Source organism: Helicoverpa armigera, chromosome 16, assembly GCF_030705265.1.
Source record: "Helicoverpa armigera isolate CAAS_96S chromosome 16, ASM3070526v1, whole genome shotgun sequence".
NCBI lineage: Eukaryota > Metazoa > Arthropoda > Insecta > Lepidoptera > Noctuidae > Helicoverpa > Helicoverpa armigera.
Genome location: NC_087135.1, coordinates 9,722,501 through 9,743,438, shown reverse-complemented (window position 1 = coordinate 9,743,438; position 20,938 = coordinate 9,722,501). Strand labels below are relative to the sequence as shown.

Sequence of the window (20,938 nt, the reverse complement as noted above, 5' to 3'; positions counted from 1 at the left end):
AAGAATAAACTTTCCCTTGAACTATCGACTTTCAGATTGAAGCCATCTCGTCAGTAGGTATAAAATGTTACAAACATACTAACAACGGGACGAAAGCAAATGTTTGATTCATATATATTTACACAGTTTATTCCGTTGGAATAGGAAATCTAAGCAATTTGCATGCACCTGCGTGAGTCTAAATCAAATTATACCATGCTGTATTGGCACCTTTCCTATATGGACGACTTGAGAAATCAAATACAGGATCATCAGGAATGGGCCATCACAGTAAAAAATTTAGGTAATGCTATGAGAAATTGTTTATATTGTAAAACTCTGAATGATCTGTAAAAGGTTCTAATTAAAGAAATAGCTCCTATTAATGCTAAAGTGACCAACAATTATGAAATAACTCCGAACTTGGCAGACACAAGGCACATAGGGAGTTAGCAAAATCGATCCTCGAGTCCTCTACAAATTCATGACCTTTCTCTATCCACTTTGCATACAAACGCAGTTGATCAAGAGACAGATATTTTCTCTAATTCCAACAATGGGTAACAGTGGCCCACTTAATGGCCGAAGTGAAATAAGGGTCATTAGAAAGCCGACGATAAACGCCGTGAATATTTTAATGGTCTATCGTTAGTTTACCGTTAAATATCGCTGCTAAATCGTCTAACTCCTGTTTTGCGTCATTGCTTCTTTGATTTCTATTGATGGAAAGCATGATGTCTTCCAATTTTTCCTAAACATCGAAAATTCGTTATAGATCGATAGATCGTAAGATATTATAAATACCATGCCCTTAATTCGAATATTACTCCTTCACGCCAATTTAAGTTCTGGTATTATCATCAGTAATACTAATTTTATTTACATGTAAGTAGTAGGTTTCTTCGTCACTTGAAATTATTTCCCATACCTTTTTTTCCTGAAGATTAATTTGCTTTCATTCTTTAACAAGACTATCGTGTGTAACTTTTACCATTCTGTAGCTCTCAGGAAGTTTTAGTCTTACGAGGATTGTAGATAACTATACAATTATAGAATGGTGAATACCTATACAATTATGTGTGAAACGTCTATTTATTTAATTGTCCTTTCCGTTGGGAAACCTACCGTGTAAGCTAGGCAGTCTGTCATCGTGTGGTGTAATACTTAACTGTGGGAATCCGATTCTTTGTAACCATACGCAAACTATGGCGACCATACCTACTTACCTACCTCATCATCATTATGCTTGCGTCAATTGCAAATGAAAAACTGTTTTAATAGAATGACCGTGGAAACGGAATGAATAAAACAAAATAAATGATGTGGTTGGAAATATTACAAGTCATACTAGACTACAAGACTGTATTTATAAAGCCTACTATTTATTTCATCATCACCATTTTTACCAATTTGAGCAATAAGACGTCCACTGAACATAGCCCCATGGATTTCCATAAATAATGCTTATTTATTCATTTCGAATAATAATAGTCTCTTTATATCGAATTGTGAAACTATGTTAAAAAATGTGCAAGCGATATTTTTAACTAATAAACAGAGCACGTTTAGGCAGATGATGCATTCACTGTACATAGGTCAGTGTCACCTATGTATTGCAAACGACACGTGTTTTTTTCCTTGTTGACCGCAAGTAAGCCTTCGACTGTATCTCCTCATTACAATATGTACTCATTTTTTTAAGTGCATAAATATATCACATATTTAGGTACCTAATTAAGATAATTTCATCATCATCAGTAGCCTTAAACATCTATGAAAGATGGTAAAGGCCGAAGTCGCTTCCGTATAAGCCATCAACGCAAGTGCCAAAACTAATAATGTAATAAAGTTATTTTGAGAAAACATGCTGCACCGACCCCAAATAAAATTGGACAGGATTAGTTATTTTTTTATTTTATACTAGCTGGTGCCCGCGACTTCGTCTGCGCAGGTTTAGTAATTCGAACAATATGTTTACAAATTGTAGCCTATGTGTTATTCTGATGTATAAGCTATATTATTGTAAAGTTTCATTAAAATCCATTCAGCAGTTTTTGTGTGAAAGAGTAACAAACATCCATACATCCATACATACAAACTTTCGCGTTTATAATATTAGTAGGATATTTAACGTTTAAAAGTGTAAAAAATGAGTTATAAATAAATAAATTATTCTAAGCATTGATAATATCTGTAAATCACTTGTATTGCTCGTGCATCTAGCGCTAACGAGATCTTGTTTCATTGTTTTAATTAGTTCGAGTCTTAGAATAAATACATTATTATGACTTCGTGCTGACATGAATCCACAGTTGAATCAATAGTTGTTCTAACAAATAATATACATAAATAGGTACTTTCATCATCAGCCTATCGCAGTCCACTGCTGGACATAGGCCTCTCCAAGTGCACGCCACTGAGATCGATTTTCGGCTACTCGCATCCAGCTCCTGCCAGCCGTCTTGCGCAAGTCATCACTCCACCGTGCCTGAGGACGTCCTACACTACGCTTGCCGAGGCGTGGTCTCCACTCTAGAACTCGTTTACCCCAACGGTTATCGGTTCTTCGGCTAATATGGCCAGCCCACTGCCACTTCAGCTTGCTGATTCGGTGGGCTATGTCGATGACCTTGGTTCTCTGACGGATTACCTCATTTCTGATGCGATCCCTCAGAGAAATGCCAAGCATAGCCCTTTCCATAGCCCGCTGAGCGACTTTAAACTTGTGGACCAGCCGTACCGTCAGTGTCCACGTTTCGGCTCCGTAAGTCATGACAGGTAGGACGCACTGATTGAAGACTTTCGTCTTTAGGCACTGTGGGATAAATAGGTACTTTAGTCAATAAAAAATATTAGTTGTTAGAAATAGTTTTCAAAAGTAAGATCTGCCTCCATATTTTTCGTTCTTCCATATTACAATCTTCCTACTTCTTTTGCCTGAAAGCTATTGTTAGCAATTGTTTTTTTTAGTGTCTATGGAGTTTCTTGCCTCCTCTTCTCCATGAGACCCACTCTTTAGAACCTAGAAAAAAAAAACTTGTAACTTCACGAGTATTTTCTTCACTTTCATCATCATTATCTACAAACCGTCTTACGTCTTTTGTACAAACAATGACAAGCATCTTACAATCCACGTGCATCCCACACATGACATGACAATTTGATAACAATGTCATCAGCTCCATACAAACCTTCGGCTATCATCCATCGCTAAATTACACTAATCGCACGACCTTCAGTCATTAATGAACTATCATCATTCATTCCCGAGTCTCGAGTGGTCACGTTTTCTGCACTTATACACAAACATGTATTACTCTTATACTCATATGATCATTGAAAATGACACAGTGTAGCGATACTTGGAACTTTTGTTGTAGAGTCTTGCTTGACAGTCACGTGTTTCTTTGTTTGTTTGTTTATTTTATAATATTATCTTCTTCCTCCTGATATAATAGTTAATCATTATTTCGCTCTTTAGGTTTATCTCCATTAGCTATCATTGCATAATTCAGCCCCTTTTCAGCCATTTCATATTTTCTAAAACTGTATGCAGCACTTGCAATTCCCCGCGGTTACACGGTATTATTTTCTGCACCCGGATAAAAGTTAATAGGCTAAATCTCTGTGAGATCTGTGTCTGACTTCTCTGTGTACCTTTCTTTCATTTAAAATCGGTTTAGTAGTTTTGGCGTGAGTAGGTACTGGACTAACATACTGACAAGCTGACAAAGAAATCTCCGCATTTTTAATACCTAATGTACCAATTAGTAAAGATTTTTAGCTTTTTTTTACTTCTGCAGCCACGTTTTACTTAGAAACTATAAGTCAAAACTTCTTACTACAGTTTTACTTTTTACGCACGTCGCCATCATCGTAATTACAGTGAGAGTGACGGATCACTATTAACGGTCAATGAACCGTAGTAATCAGGTCATAGAGTTCAATATTGCATGTACTAAAACGTCTTGCGTAGCTATTGGGTAATTTGTGTCATCTGTCAACTATTTACTGACGAGTTTGTTAATACCTACTTTATGTACTGCTAAAGTGTCATAAGAACCAACTGTTTTGATTTAGGAGTATAAGATAGACTAGCTTTATCCCACTGTTTTGTTCAAACAATGTCTAGATGGAAATTATGGAATTAAGTACTTAGTTACTTATGCCCATTTTCACCAACAAATACCTAAATTTAGGGATCCGCTAAGAGCATTTACGGAACACTTAATACGAACGTTTTCACCAAAGTTTAGGTGTCCCTTATACATAGTTATTTATGTCAAAATTGGGAGAGCCCTTACTGTAAGTGGCACTTAGATTAAGAGATTGTTGGTGAAAACGGGCATTAGGTTCTTAAATGTCTTAAAAACGAAAATTGTAATCCTTCAAGAATGACACAAGGATAAAAATAAATTTGCTTCTTCAAGAATAAACATTTCTGAGTAAACATTCACTTATTTCTTTTGCGGTTTTCCCGTTCGGAATGGTTCCAACTTATAAGTTATTTCAGTGACTTTTAAACGAATGGATTTATCCTGCTGCTATTGTACCTAAATGCGAAAGTTTGTAAAGATTAGTATGAGGGTATGAATGATTGATGACCTATCACGAGAAAACTACTGGATGAATTTGATGAAACTTTTTAGTAAGTAATAGATATTATTGTAATTTACCGAGAAGAGCTGGGCTCTTAAATTGAAGAAGAGGAATTTAACTAGTGTGCAGCACGTAGTCCTCTCGGATCGCGAGTGTAACCGCGGTATAAAATATCTTTGCAATGCAAAATTGACATTAATTGTGATCAAGGGCAGAATTTTTGAACTTAATAAAAATGTTTTTCATAACACAACATTTCTAGCACAGTCAGATAAACGTATACAGGTCCTACCACATAATAGGCACCTCTATGTAAGCAGAAACAAATTACAGCAAAATGTTTGTACAACCTTCCGCATTTCCTTCAATTATGGACATTATGGCGTACAAAATAGAGTTGTTAATAACAATCATTGGCGCTGTGCATACGACATTATGCCATGTTGTTCTAGTATTATGTAAGCGAGACGTGTATGTACAGGGTGAGGTGGGATCACTTCTGCTGAGAAAAACTATGTTTTAGTTTTGTGGTGCAAGTTATATACGCTTGTACATGAAAATAAGCTTCTAAAGCTTTAACAAAGATCATCAATATTATAAGTAGGTAAATAAAATGCATCAATTTGTGTATAGGTCACCATATACTACCAAACACATATTCTATCCGATTTCTGAAAAAGGAGGTTCTTAATCCGACCGAGTATATAATTATTTTTACTGACATGACATACTTGATTTCTTTTATAATTTTAGACTAGCGTCTGACAAAATAAATCATTTTTTCTATTGGTGAAAACTGCATGAAAAACCGTGCGATAATTTCTAAGTTTAATGCGAATGGATCGACAGACGTGTTGGCAGTCTTCGTTTTTTAATATACATACGTAGTGATTGTTACACATTTTGCAGAACACAATACTGCTATAAAAATCATTCATTGAGATTGCTCACTGTGACAGAAATGCATTTTAAAGGACGTTATATAAATATAAACTACTGCTATAAATATACTGCAGACTAAACAGTCGGCCGACAATTGACCCGATGGTTGGCATTTTTTCTAAAGAAAATTTTGATTCCAGTCAAAGTTTTCATGCAGTCTCATACCGGCTGAATACCTGACCTTTGTAATATAATGTGCGTACTATTCATCTTCATACTGATTTATGAAACCAAACAGACTATCGGCTGACAAAAAGTTTACAGTATGTGGGTGGTCTCAACCTATATAAACATACATTTACGTTCAATTGTTCGTCGAATTAATAAAATCCAGCAGATGTCTATTCCATATGCCTTTTGATCTGTCAATGTTTCATCTCCTTCAGGTTCGAGATTTTTAAACAGTGAAGTAATCAATCTATTTCTACATGTTCTGTGAATGCTGAAAAAAAAACAGTTTTCTTTAATTCGGCGGTATTTTTTTTATTAGGGAAAACAAACAGTAGTATATTATTGGTACACAAAATGTTCTTAAAACTAAACTTAAAAAAATATACTACCCATTACATTTTCCACAAATTACAAAAAAAAGTGATACTAAATCTGTACGCAGACATTTGCTGTCATACATGTATATTACATGCATTTATTTATATTAAGCTTTAATCTGTTATTTATCTGTTTTAAAATCTCAAGGATGAGTTTGTAAGGTAAACGTACCAATACTCGTCGGATTTCGGAAATCACTGACTTTGAAGCGCTACTGTGTGTTAAATATTCATTAGAAAATGAAAATTTTTGCATGACGTGATAGAGTATTTATTCGTTATTCTAAGTAACTAATGTTTTTTTAATCATTTTGATGGGTTTATATACTTATTAAGGCAAAAGTAAAAAAAGGGCGATTTGTACCAATAGTCGTCTGATTTGTACCGATACTCGTCAAATATTCCCAGTACTCGTCAACTTTTAATGCTAATGTAAACTCTCTGCTCTTGAACATAAGGTTCAAGTTATGTAGATTTTTTGTGCTTGAAATTTTTAAGCATACTTGTGCCTTTGAAACATTAGGTAGGTAGATACATAAAAAACCAAATCCCTATTTAGAACAGCAGGTCATAATCTGTTAAAAGAGCAGGTATTCAATAAAACAGATACATAGTTGCATTTTAATTTATATTCCTATCTAAAAATCGCTTGGAATCACAAAATCAATCTATAAAATATATGTTATATTTCTCAATCATAATAACCATGCAGTCATGTGCATATGTAGCACGAGTAAAATAATTACTATTAAAATATTTAAATTGTAAAATAAAATAATTAGTTTTCACAAAAAATAAAAGCCACATTCATTTATATAGCTTTCCGCGAAATAATTACTACATTCATAAATATGTAGGTAAGGTCATACATCAAAACTTCTGAACTGCTTAGCGCATGCTAAGTACGATTTACAAAAATCTCTATAGACAGTTCAAACTGTCTTAAAGGTATCAATAAAAAAAAAATGATTAGGTACAACTGAGTGTTCAAACCCAATAATAATAATATCTAATAAGCCCCGCAGGGCATCTAAGGCGGATGACGGGGAATAGCGACCCCGCGGGGCTATATATCCGAGTGCTCCAGGGAGAGTATACTGTCCCCCATCTCCGGCCTGCCAGAGTGAAGCATGACGGGGACAGGTCTTCCGCCTCTTGGCTTGCCTTCATTGGCCGACAGCAGCCCTACTCGGAGAGAAGGTGCCTTGTGGTAAGTGGCGAGTGGGCCGGTGATGCTGGACCCACAAGGACCGCGTGATTTGCGTTTAAAGTCCGCCGAGGTATCCTCACCCTTCAGCCGCTCATGTACCTGTTGCCCTCTTGTTGCTATTTAGTGAATGATTACCGGGGGCCCAGTAAGAGAGCTGGCGAGCCCCACCTGCCATTTTAACATGTATTTTATACATTGTCATCGGCAGGTGCCATAGTTCCCCATCATCATCATTCTCCGAGCCTTTTTTCCCAACTATGTTGGGGTCGGCTTCCAGTCTAACCGGATTCAGCTGAGTACCAGTCACCAGTGCTTTACAAGAAGCGACTGCCTATCTGACCTCCTCAACCCAGTTACCCGGGCAACCCAATACCCCTTGGTTAGACTGGTGTCAGACTTACTGGCTTCTGACTACCCGTAACGGCTGCCAAGGATGTTCAATGACAGATGGGACCTACAGTTTAACGTGCCATCCGAAACACAGTCATTGGTGTCATGTCATTGGAGGATATACTTAGAAAGTACATACAAACTTAGAAAAGTTGCATAAGTTGCATTGGTACTTGCCTGACCTGGAATCGAACCCGCACCCTCATACTTGAGAGGTTGATTCTTTGCCCACCAGGCCGCCACGACTTTTTTTCCAGGTGCCATAGTTCCTATAGTTTCCTATGTCCTAATCCACTAACATCCCAACGCAATAGCCCAAGTAGTTTTCCTCTATAGTTAGCAATAGTTTAGCACAGAACCGAAGATTGTCCTTGGGTTCATTTCTATAGTATATATATACAGGGATAATCGTCGGTTTTGTGTCACCATTTCATTAAAGTTGTCTCAAAAGGGCGTTTTAAATTTTCTTGCTGCATCTGATGTTGTGTGTGGCCCCTTGATTATAGCTTTTATGACTTTTAAAAGGCCCTCTTTCTTTCAGTTTTTTTCAGTCATGATCTGCTATTAAAATTATGATCATGCAATCACTAAATACATACAATATTAATTAAAAAAATCTTACTTTAGATTACTCTTTACCCATCATTATCGAATACGACAAGCAAAGAAGTGACAGCGATGGAAGCTATGTCATCTTAGATTTAAAACTGATTTTAATATTTTTTGCGTCAAAACTAGTTGAATGACATAATTTTTATACCTTAGGGAGGCGCGGTACAATACGCATACCATGAGAAACATGAATTGAATCGAATAACATGACTGTGTACGTGCATCTAGAACCAGCAGAGTAAAATTTACCCCTAAGAAAAAGCTTAAAAAAAACGCAGTTTTATGAACAAATGTAGTCTAAACCTTAAATATATTTGTTCTAGACAGTTAACAATTTTGTAAAACTCCCGATATTAGCTATTTATTCGCATTTTGTACTATAAAACACAAAATATCCTCAATATGACGAGTTTAGGTGCAACTTATGAGCGTGTTCCAGTAGTCGTCATAATAATTGTAAAATTGACGGGTTTTGGGTCAAATGGGAGTTTTCAAGTACCAATAGATGTCACATTAAAAAAATATATCTTCTATGTTAAAAGTATTCCAAATTGCATATTACATCGCTAGCAAATAAACTTAACTATCTAATTAAACAAAGAAACATACCACAGACCCCACTGGAGTTATGTAAATCAAAACGCAAAACCACGTGCTGAGTTTCACTTTTGACAGCTGAACTTCACGAAAAATCGATTTTGTTAGGGCACACACGTTTCAAATAACATATCTTAGAAGCCGTGACAATTAAAACCCCTAATTGTTATTTAAATTGTGCAATATATTATCAACAATATGTTGATATATAAACCGGCCCATTTTAAGTTCAGTAGAAAAAAATAATAACAGTTTTTAGATTAATTGACGACTATTGGGGCATGACGACTTCACCCGCGTTTACCTTATTTATGATTGACCGCGCTAATCTTAAAAACATACTTTTCCCTCACTTTCTTCTTCTTTGGCAACGATACAAGATGCAGAAAAAGTCATTCTTGAGAAACACCAACGCATCACGGAATTTATGACGACAGTAATTTTGTAATACAAAGAAGACCTTGGTCATTATTTATACAACTTTGGCAAAGTAACAAATTGAATTGTTGGGGTATTCCCCTGTCGCGTGTCATTCGCCCACTGAAATACTTATATTTTGCGATATTTTGGGATTTTGGAAGGAAGTTGAATGAAATATTTGCAAAGCTTTCACACTACTAACAAATCTGCGATACGATGCTCGAATCGTACAGGGGTTGTTGCACGTATGATTAGACTATTGTCGGCAAAAAATAAAATTTAAAACTGCTGCTATAGAAAATGCCGCCTGGAACCGCTCGATAGACTTTTTCCGCTCGGAACATGTCGTGCTTACCAAAAACGCACGACATATTATTCAAAAAATACGTTAATATGAAAGGTCTGTTACACGTTCATTTAAAACCTTTATTTACTTATAGGGACTTGGTGATAAAAATTCTTAACTACCTACCCTTTCTAATTACTCTTAAAATAGAATGAATACTTAACTATTCAATTTACATACATAATATATTTAGAAACAAGTAGTTAAACTAATGAACTATCCGCCCGTCTCTTGCATTCAATAATAACGAGTCAGACTAATTGTTTTACGAACTTACGTGCCGTGTCTACGATTACGTAGTTGTCACCCTGTGCTCTAGTTCCACTGATAGATAAGCTATATTTTAGCTTTACAGCTTCGCAATGACATTTTTTATGATGTAACATTAGTACTGCTAAACCCAGCTGTTTCTCGTGGTTACTTAAACCCCATCCAGTAATCGTCATCTTAGAATGGAAATTATTTTTTTCTCAATTTGATTAGGTAGGTACTTTTCTAGGAAGAAAGCATAGCAAAGCAAGTCCTTCCTTGCAAGTAATTCCTTCATCCTGAAATGTTCACTAGTTTTCACCTTGAGGCATCGATATTTACTTCAGCAAGCACCTCTTTGTAGGTACAGCTAACACCATTGCTTGGAACTGAAGGCGTATTGAAAATAGGTACCTCGTAGAGCTAAAAAGCATCGCATATCTCCCACTACAGAAGAGGCTTATGTAAAATAACAGCCGGCAGTGGCTCGCGTTCATTATCTTGTATTGTCAGCTAATTGTCAGAATATGGGACAACAGCAAGCTATTATGCTGTGCCTGTCTTATAGCTGTGTAAGCAATCATATTTCATTGCACGCTGCAGTTTGTCATTTCAGAATAACGTGATGTAATATATTTTGTGTGTTCGAAGACATTTATTTTTACTAAAAGAAAATATGCATGGGCCTTATAAAAAAAAATGTATAATCTCTGCTTGTAGGTATATAATCAAGATTAAGAAGAATCCATGACTATCGATATGGAAATGAGTCAAAATTCTCAAACAACTGACTTACAAAATTATTTTCTAAAACTATTCATGATAGTGTTAAAATTATTATTTTTATCCTGCTTATTTACATATTTATTTGAATTTAAATTACGAAACATTTTTTTTTTATTCTTCTTCTTTCGAGTCGATGACATGTCATATGAGACTACACTATGTCAGCCCAATATTCCGCCACAGCGACAGCACGGCCGGATGCGCTCATTAAGTCCTCCCGCGAGCAGGTTTCAGGGCACAGTGGACATGCGATTAGGTGGGACATCGTCTGCACGGCAGCCCCGCACTCGCACCCAAGGTCCGCCCCGCCCGCGAAACCCCACCTGGATCGATTATCTTTGCTCCGGCCTACCCGTGTTCGGAGTCTGTTTAGAGACTGCCAGACTCTTCTCGGGAGATCGTGTCCAGGAGGGAGACTTTCTAAGAGCTTTTTTATAATTGGACTCTATTCCACGACGCAGGCAGTAAGGAAAACGTCAGTAGAAAGTATTTTCGTCATTTTACGAAAAAGCACTAATCGAATAACTCTCAAAAATTATCATACTACTTTCCTAAACTAACATCAGTAACAAATACAAGACAAATATATTAATTGACACTGATATTTCGTTTTAATGATAAAACGTCCGGCGATAGAAAACGCTGATAACTAGTTATCAGACCACCCACATGCCTGACCTTTACTCTTCACTTCTAACGCAAGTTGGACACCCAGATCAAATATTGGATAGAAGGTTCAAAATGTAATTAATCATATAGGAACGGTGAAATAAAGAGCATTATTATTACTACACTACTGCATATTATGCTTGCAGTCTTCAGGGAGACAATAAACTTTCTTTTGAACATTGTTTTTATTAGGTGGCTCCAAAAAGTTTAACGTTAAAAGTGCCGACATTTTTGTTGTCGACTAGGCGCAATATATTTACCAATTATCTGATTTGGAATAAATTTCTAACCTTGAATAAAAAAGACACTTAAAGAGAGTAGAGTAGAGCGTTAGTTTGTCAAAAATGTTATTAAGTTATGTTTTTTCATTTATTTTGCAGAACGAAGATCAAGAATGCGGTGGAAATCCCCCTGCTGACGAGATGTTGCTTCTGCTTTCCTCTGCGGAAGGGCCTCATAGCCTTCGCATATATAAACTTGGTAATTCATCATCATTAGCCTTTTTTATCGTCCCACTGTTGGGCACAGGCCTCCTCTCACACAGAGAAGAATTGAGTGCTAATCACAACGCTTGCTCTATGTGGATTGGTGATGTAATAATATTATGTCCAGGTTTCCTCGAGATGTTTTTCTTCACCATTAACCAGCCATCGGTATCCAAGATGTACTTAGGAAGTAGGAAGGAATAATGCAATTTTAGAAAAGTTGAGTTGGTAGATACTTGGCTGGAATTGAACTCATACTTGAGAAGTTAGCGCTGTACCCACTAGGAGACTACGACTTGATTATTACCTCATTGATATTAAACTGTTCTCCAAAATTCTATACCCATTGAAATGTTTGAAAGGAAATCCACTTCCCATGGCGATGACCTGGATGGCAACGAAGCGTGAATAAGTGTCAACTTTGATAATACCATAATACCTATATACTTATATTTTTAGGAAATTCCAATATGATGTTTTTGACTGGGGGATTCACCGACTGTATTGCTTACTTATATTTAACTTGACTGAACTTTTAGTGGTAGGTATCGGTAAAAGAACTTTTAGTGCATTCCCTTGATCGTGGCTAAATTGACGGTTCTTGTTTCTTTAACGAAATTCTACCGATGTCTAGCAGTGAACTAAATGTTGCTTCTTTTGATCTGCACACATTTGACAATGCAAAATAAATGCAAGGAAAACCTCACGAACTTTTAATTGGGAGGTTTATTAACCAGGATCGTTCTCCCTTCCAGATGCTAACAGTAGTAGTGACATGCTTCCTGTCACTATACATCTCGTACGTAAGGAATTCGTCGGAGTCTGAGCAGGCGGCGCTGGCGTCGGAGTTCGCGAGACTGGTCACAGATGTCATCGCCTTGCTGATAGAAGTGGTTATGACCATCACCTTCATTGTAGCTTTGCATAGGGTAAGTGGGTATGATTTAGGCGTTCTAACCTTTGCACCGCGCCCCGTCGCATAGCGCGGGATGGCAGATTTTACTATTGTATGCAAATATCTTAATTCATATAGAAAGCAGGCCTAGCGTAACACACAAAAATAAAATGCGCGCTAAGGCGCATAATGTAAAATCTGCCATCAGCGGGGCTCTGTACACTGGGTGGAGAGCCATAGTGAACTCAATTTCTACCATTGTCTCAAGCAAATCATCCTTTACAATTCCTCTGTTAACTTATTTATACCTGCATTTGTTATTCATTACTATTCTTCTATAATTGAATAGCTAAAGAATCTTTTTGTTTGCTAGAACGCACTCAAGAACTACAACTACTAAACCGATATAAAAGTAATATTTAAATGTTAGATAGCCCATTTATGGAGGCTGTATGAAACAGTTCCAGGTTGCAACAACTAACCTTTCAAATCCCAGTCTTCTAATGTTCTATTCGAATGTTCCAGAAACACGTGCTGCTGATGAAGGTGTACTTATACTTCGAGATCGTGTACTCCGTGTTCGGTTTCGTATACAGCCTCGCCTTCCTCACCAAGGAGACCGCCAGCGAGCTCTTCCTAGTGCTGTTCCAATTAAGTGAGTATCTATCTTCAACAATGTATTTAAATCAAAATCAAAAATCCTTTATTCAAACTTGGCTTAAAACAGCAGGTTTTGAACGTCAGAAATTTACAAAAGACAGCCCCTAAAACGCCTACCCTTCACCACTGCCTATGTGTTTTTGCTGGGAAAAAGAAGTGGCTATCTGTAGGTTAGGTTAGTTACCTTTCAACAATGTTTAATTTATGTATTTACTGAAAATCCTATACCAAAAGTACTGAACTGATTTAAATATCTACACATTGAGAAAAAACGTAGCCTTTTTGCTAGCTCTTAATAAGTATCAACATCTGGCGCACTCAAGACAACTGCATAATGAATATGACGATATATATGTAGGTATTTATAAGTAATGAGTAGGCCAGACAGACACACCTTAGTTTGCTTTATTTAGCACACATACAAAAAATATATTATGTGCGATGGCGCAATGAAACATAAATTCTTTATTTTATGAAGTAATCATTTTTGTGTTTTGATTCCAGTGCTCCAAATGTACCTGGTGATCCTCATCTGGAGTTCAATAGTGAAGATGGAGAGGGACGGTTCAGTGAAATATTCAAGAGAAACGGAGAGCGCATAAATTAGTACTAATTACAGTTATAAGACCATTAGATAATTTACAAATAAAGGTAATATTTAGAGCTCTTGTTCACGGCACGTTTTTTATAGTGGCCCATTCAACAGTGACCACCGTTCCTACTTACGTTGAATCTTACATACATTTTCACGGCAGTAAGGCTGCCTGCCCATGGCATACTTTTTGTAGGACAAATAATCGGACCGACTTTTGTAGGACGTTATGCCGACTTTTTTAGGACTTGTGTTGCTCTATTCACTACTAGCTGTTGCCCGCGACTTCGTCTGCGTGGGCAATATAGAATTTCCAATTTTTCAATTTCGTTTATTTAATCCTTCATTGCTCAACCCCTGCGGGTGATAGCGTGATAATATATAGCCTATGTGTTGAACGGGCCCCCAGGTAATAGTCATGCAAAATTTTATTTAAATCCATGCAGTACTTTTTGAGTTTATCCGGGACAAACATACAGACAAACAGATAAACAGACAAACAGATAAACAGACATACAGACAAAAATTCTAAAATCTACATATTTGGGTTCAGAATCGATTATGAATCACCCCCCAAATATTCTTTAAAAAAAAAAAATTCAATGTACAGTTTTGACTTTCCTATCATTTTATTATATGTATGTATAGATCAGTTTCTTCTATCTTTCTCCTACAAAAAATCGGTCAGCAATTATCGGACGTAGACGTAGGGTAGAATAAAACGTGCGTGAACAAGATGCCTTAGGGACGTAACGAAACTATACATAAGAAAAAAAGTGTAAATAATAGATTATATTTTTGGACGCGGCAACACTAGTGGCATGACATATTAAAAGGCGTGTGTAGTTAACACTCATTTATCAAGTGGTCTTATTAATTACCGTTTAAAAAAGAGAGACAAATTCTGTCTTTATACATATCAATAGATCTAAAAGCATGCAATGTACATACGTTTTCTGTCTGTACACAAAAACACAAAAAAGCACTAACTATTCATTAACATTGTTATAGGTACCATAGACTGCAGAATAAAATTACTTAGTAGAAAAAATGGAAAGTTTTTGGACCTATTATTTTAAATCTTTAAACTAAATTACTAATCAATTATTTTTGTACAATAGACTGAAGAAAACCATTGTAAATAAGTTGCTATTTGAATCTTTAACAAAATAGATGAAATTTGAAGTTACCTATAAGTTAATTAGTTAATTACCCCTTTTCTTTATAATAATTGTCTGCCTGTAGGCCACTTTATCATTTAAAAAAAACTATATTTAGAACTGAGTATTGCTCCAATCACCGCAAAAATGGAGGACCCTTTGCAAAATTGGTGAAAAATAAATCATAAAAGGGACAGTGCCTTGGTATTTAAAGAAAAAAATATTTTTGTAAAAACTTTCGTCGAAATTTTCTTAGTATAAGAGAACAAAAACCCTGTATTTTCTATGAAGATAATCGTTTGTGTTGCGTAAGTAAAAATGTTACATTGAAAAGGAATTGTAAATATTTAGATTTACTATAGATTTTTTATTTGATTAAGATTTTATGAGATGTTATCTATTATATAAAAATAAGTCGGGTTTTCCTCCCTGACGCTATAACCTTAGAATGCACGAACCGATTTCCACGGTTTTGCATTCGTTGGAAAGGTCTTGGGCTCCGTGAGGTTTATAGCAAAGAAAATTCTGGAAACTCGATGTCCGAACTCTACGCGTGCGAAGCCGCGGGCGGAAGCTAGTGCCAAATAAAATTTGATTAAATATTTTTTTAATGTTTTATTTTTACGAACTAATTTAATTACTTACTATCACAATCTTTGAGGTGGAATATTTACAAGGATTACAATAAAATCACATGAATAAACTTTAATAAAAATCACTTATACGTAAGAAATATTATTTACAATAGGCAATGTTCGTAACTAGACATTACTGAAAGGTTTTTGTCAAGAAATGAAAATTCTTAAATGTTAAGTTTAATTTTGATTAGGTATGCAAGCTACTTAAATAGCCCTATTAACATCACAATTTCAATACAACATGGTTGTAGGTATTAAGATAGATTACTGGCGTTATCCTAACAACACTTTTAATATATGCAATTACAACAATCAAACAATAAAAAAAAATGGTAATGTGAATTGGTAAATGCTCATATACATTTCTTGTTATTTTCATATCCATTTCTTATTCATCTTTGGAGCGCCTAGCAAAATCTTAAGAGCAATGTTACGCAGTACTGTGCCAAGTGTCGGTGTTCAGTAATGTGCGCAGGCGTTCTATTTTCTCCTCCTCAAGGTCCATGTAGTAACTTGTAACCAGCATTAACATGTAGATGCGAATTACTGTGGAAAAAGAGAAGAGTTTACTAGGTAGTTTACCAAGTTTAATTAAGGTTTGTTATGTTTAGATTCTAATGTTCGGACTTTTTTCGTGACATAATTTTAAAACTAAGAATCAGCGCAGTAACAAACAGATTCACATAACGTTAAAACAATTAGGTATTGTGGTGTTCCTTCAATGACATAAAGAAGGATCAATGTAGGAATACAATAGGAGATAGGAAGCTATAGGAAGCGGATCGTGACTAATAAAATGCTTTAAGTATTATGGCTCATAGATTAATACTCACTCAAAAACATTCATACACAGCCAGTTATAGTTGGGAAAAGGCTCGAAAGATGAAGATGATGTGATTAATACTCACTTAATCCAAGGAAGGAGATGACGAAGTACATGAGCAGCTCCGAGGAGTCGGTGTGGCTGGGGATCATGACGAGCACCGTGCAGAACACGATCAGCAGCATGTTGGCCATCACGATGCACGATGTCCACACCACCCATGGCTTAATTAGGTAAGCTTTTTCCTGGAAACATGGAATGTTATTTATTACTTGTCGACATACTTCCCAAAAGGAGGTTCGCAATTCGGATGTTTTTTATTCATTTGCATCATTGGAATTACTTGAATTCTTGGGGCCGTTTGATCTTTAAGATGACTTGTCAAAGCATCCACAGTTTGACGAAAGAGATCTCATTAGAAAACCACTGACAGGACAGTAAAATTGCTTCCCAAAGTGGGATCTGCATCTGGTTAGATATTGTGAGTTTAATAAAGAGCTCTAGAACTCAATGTCCCCGACAATACTGTTGTAGCAGTAAATGTTGTATGACACAAAATTTTCGACATGTCGACAGAAAATGTATGTGGTTCTTTATAACTTTGTAACTTTGCGTCGATAATATTTTTTAAATCATCAATTCACATACCCTCAACGCGCCGACCATCATAATAGTAGTAAGAATCAGCGTGATGATGTGTCCGACAATGACCCCAATCGCGAAGCTGTACATCATCACATTCTCCAGGTTGTCCATGTTCACGGAGCCCGGGATCTGCTTGTCCAAGGAGGCCAGACATTGTGCGAGTGCTAGCACTGTGTATAGCTGGAATAGATAAGAATAATGTTAGTACCGATTCATTTTTAGAGGAGATGGACTAACCAAGGAAAGACTTGAGTCTATATTTTGTCCCAGACTTTTCTTAATCTGTCATCACCTCTAGAACCTTTTCCCAACTGTGTTTGGGGACGGCTTGCAACTGAGTACCAGTATTTTACGAAGAGCGACTGCCTATCTAACTTCCTCAACCTAGTTATCTGGACATCCTAATACCCCTTGGTGATTGGTTGGTAAGGCTGACTTTTCTTAATCAGTCCTGTTACTCGTTCGAGAGTATCGTATTGAGAAGCTAATTCTTGGCAATCTTTTGGGTAAATCGTATGATATTTAAAATTATCCTTTTACTGCTATGCCTTAACAACAAACGCCTGTATTTTTATAACTTGGTTCTTGGCTGGTTGTTATCTATTATAAAACATATGTGATACTTACTATTATGAGTAAACCTGAGAATATGCAGCCGAATTTGAGTGAGAGACAGCCAAAACTCCTCTGCCTCGGTATGTTTTCCAATGAAAACGGCATCTCTGAAATAACATAAGCCACTTTTGAGAATGGTAAACTACGAATCTACTTAGAATTTGTTTAAAGTAGTCACACATGTAAGTAATAATTTTAGAGCTACTAATGATGATTGTGAATCTTGCAAAGCCTACATTTACTAAAACAAATGACTCTAACACAAACATTTGTAAAAGGAGTCACCGAAAATAATTCTTTCGTCATCTCATATAGATTTTATCATATTTTCTAACACTACTTTGTATGAAGGTAAACACATGGTTCCCAACTAAGACTATGACAATAATGTTGTAATATTTTTCCAAAAACAGAAAAGACTAGGCAGATGATTATGATATTATGATATGATGATTATGATTACTCTAAAAACATCATCATTTCTCGAGTCTTTAGCCAACTATGTTGGGGACGGAGTGCCAGTGTTTATCCAAAATGACTTGTCTGAGTGCTCCAAAAACACCAATTCATAATACAACCTACTTAAGGTACTAATGTACTATGGGAGCCTTGTTGGGGCTTTTTAATCATTCGACCATGATTCGAAAGAGTTAGCGCGGCCTAGAAAGAACATAACGTGGGTTTAGACATGCAAACTCCCTTTAGCTACACCCACAGCAAGAGATCCTTTCCTGATTTCCTGCCTACCAACCATTTCTGCAATTTCATTGAAAAACGCTCGAATATACACAGATATCACAGTATCTTATCAGGTCGGTCACGGATTCGCTAAACCTATCTGTTATCACAGAATATCGATTTGATTAATTTGCTTGTCACAATCATTATATTCAAGCATCTACTTAAATTATAAGGGTTTACCGCTTTTGCGTCGTTTTAATAAATTATGCAGTGTTCTTCGTTAAACAGCTTAAATTAAATTTTCTTTATTTAGATTTTATCAACATGACAGAGAAAATTCATTAATGAAGGAGAAAATTTCGGGTTCGATGTCCGCACTGGCCGAATCAAAAAGAAATGCATAATAGTCCCGACTCACATACAATTAACATCATTATTCTATGAAACTATGTTAAGAATCAACTTAGCACTGTACCCACATTATCTCAAAACTTTTTTCAATATAAGTATTATAAACTAGCTTCCGCCACCGGGATCGCAAGCGTAGAGTTCGGTTACTTATATCGGCGTTTCCAAGAGAATTCTTCAAAAGCCTGGGATAAAAACTATCCTATGTTCTTTCTCAAGGTCAACTCTATCTCTGTACCAAATTTTATTAAAATCAGTTCAGTGGTTTAGACGTGAAAGCGTAACAGACAGACAGACAGACAGAGTTACTTTCGCATTTATAATATTAGGAATACATAGGTACCTACTTAGACTCTGTACTATTACACCACAATTGAAGAGCTGTTGTAATTGTGGGTTTCATAACAACATCAACAGATTTTGTGTATTTGCAACAACAACAGTATTCTGATTGTTTATGCACATGTTTTGCATCTGTTATCGCTGTCAAAAAAATTATGTGTGGGAATCAGTATTTGGTTTGTTCCTAGAGGTCATTTACGTTTTAAGCATCTATGGGAATCAGTGTTTTTGATATATTTATGTCTGAACTTCCCTTTCCTGGTAAATAGTCAATATATGTGTGTGTCATTATAATCTAACTCACAACATTATTCTAACCCCAAGTCGCTCTATCGTTATTTGAAATTCGAAATACTGCAGGCGTTAAATTAAAAGTAAATTATATTGTTTAAAGTTATCTGAAAGGTCATTCCAACCATGCAGCTATTAAAACTAAACTGTTTACAAATATTGTAAACAAAGGTATCTTACTCTTCTTAGGTAGATCAAAGGTGTGTGGTATTTTAATAAAAAAAAAATATTACGGAAACTAACATTAATAAAAGAACCACTATCAATATCACAATGACGATCATCAAAAAGAAAAACAAGATAAAAAAAAATCTTCCAAATTCAAAGTCTTTCACCCAAAAACTTAAAAAAAAAACAAAACACTCACTCGAATACATTGTCAAATCCTTATCACAGCACTATCTAAACACTAAACTGACAAAATCACTCGAAAAACCGCATAAATTAAGTAAATTATTACAAAATCTTTATCAACAGGAGTTGTCCAACGGCCTGGTACACATAGACTGTGCTGACTGACGTTTGTACCACTGATAACAGTGAATGATATCAGTAGAATATCGGTTTAGTACGACTGGCGATAATGATAGATAATCCCTCTATTTATCCCTGTAACACGTGAGGTGAATGAAAAATTATATTAGTATCAAGTATTCATTAGTTTATTTTGCTAATTTTCTTAATGAGTTAATTTTGTAATGAGTTTGTTTTGGTGAGCGTGGCATGATGGCCTTAGTAGCTTCCGCTAGAGCTTTCACCCGCTGGGAACTATGTACTTCGCACACCGGGATAAAATGTACCCTTAACCTTAACCTTCCTAGATAAATAAGGCTTTTTAGCCTGTAATACTTTTTTAGTATCTAGTAGTTCCTAAGAAAAGCGCGTCCAAGCAAACTATAAATAAAGGACGATGGGCGTTTTGGTACCCTGTCCAACAGTGTTGATTCTAGTACCATTGCGTAGGTCTTGGCAAGGCAATTTTTTTTTACTATGACGACTAGTCCCAAATCCTTGTCCATTTTGCGTGACATCGACTAATAGAATGTGTAATGTTCATAAATCGTCAACGTAGATGTAGTTCTTAAATCCAACTGTATTGAATAAAAACTGATAAAGTAACAAAAAAAAAGGAATTTGGCCTTCTTAAAATGTTTGCATTTCCACTGCTTTAAAAAAAGACTGTGCAATCCTTTGCAGTTCACGCAGAACTAGCTTATGTATTTGATGAAAGTCTTTCAGTATTTACAATCAATTAAGGTTGAAAGTCAAGAGACGATGATAACATAGTACATATTACGACTTTATCTTGCTCCTCAAGAGGTGCTGAGATAATGATGAATTTCTTCTTAAAAAAAG

General features: G+C 35.9%; 2 protein-coding genes across 2 annotated transcripts in view; one reads left to right on the top strand and one right to left on the bottom strand.

Annotated features, from left to right (window-relative positions):
* Positions 1 to 14,510, top strand: part of LOC110372166 (uncharacterized) — a 29,530-nt gene extending 15,020 nt beyond the window's left edge. The window contains exons 2-5 of the mRNA XM_021328728.3: positions 11,728 to 11,827; positions 12,588 to 12,761; positions 13,253 to 13,382; positions 13,892 to 14,510. Of these exons, the coding sequence (XP_021184403.1) occupies positions 11,728 to 11,827; positions 12,588 to 12,761; positions 13,253 to 13,382; positions 13,892 to 13,989 (502 nt within the window). The 3' untranslated portion in view covers positions 13,990 to 14,510. The remainder of the gene's footprint in view (positions 1 to 11,727; positions 11,828 to 12,587; positions 12,762 to 13,252; positions 13,383 to 13,891) is intronic.
* Positions 14,511 to 15,739: 1,229 nt separating this feature from the next.
* LOC110372164 (uncharacterized) lies at positions 15,740 to 20,112 on the bottom strand. Its single transcript, XM_064038533.1, has 5 exons — positions 19,950 to 20,112; positions 17,873 to 17,967; positions 17,249 to 17,425; positions 16,686 to 16,845; positions 15,740 to 16,323 (listed from the first exon to the last, which is right to left on the bottom strand). The coding sequence occupies exons 1-5, from the start codon at positions 19,957 to 19,959 to the stop codon at positions 16,208 to 16,210; spliced, it is 558 nt and encodes a 185-aa protein (XP_063894603.1). The 5' UTR covers positions 19,960 to 20,112; the 3' UTR covers positions 15,740 to 16,207.
* Positions 20,113 to 20,938: the final 826 nt, after the last annotated feature.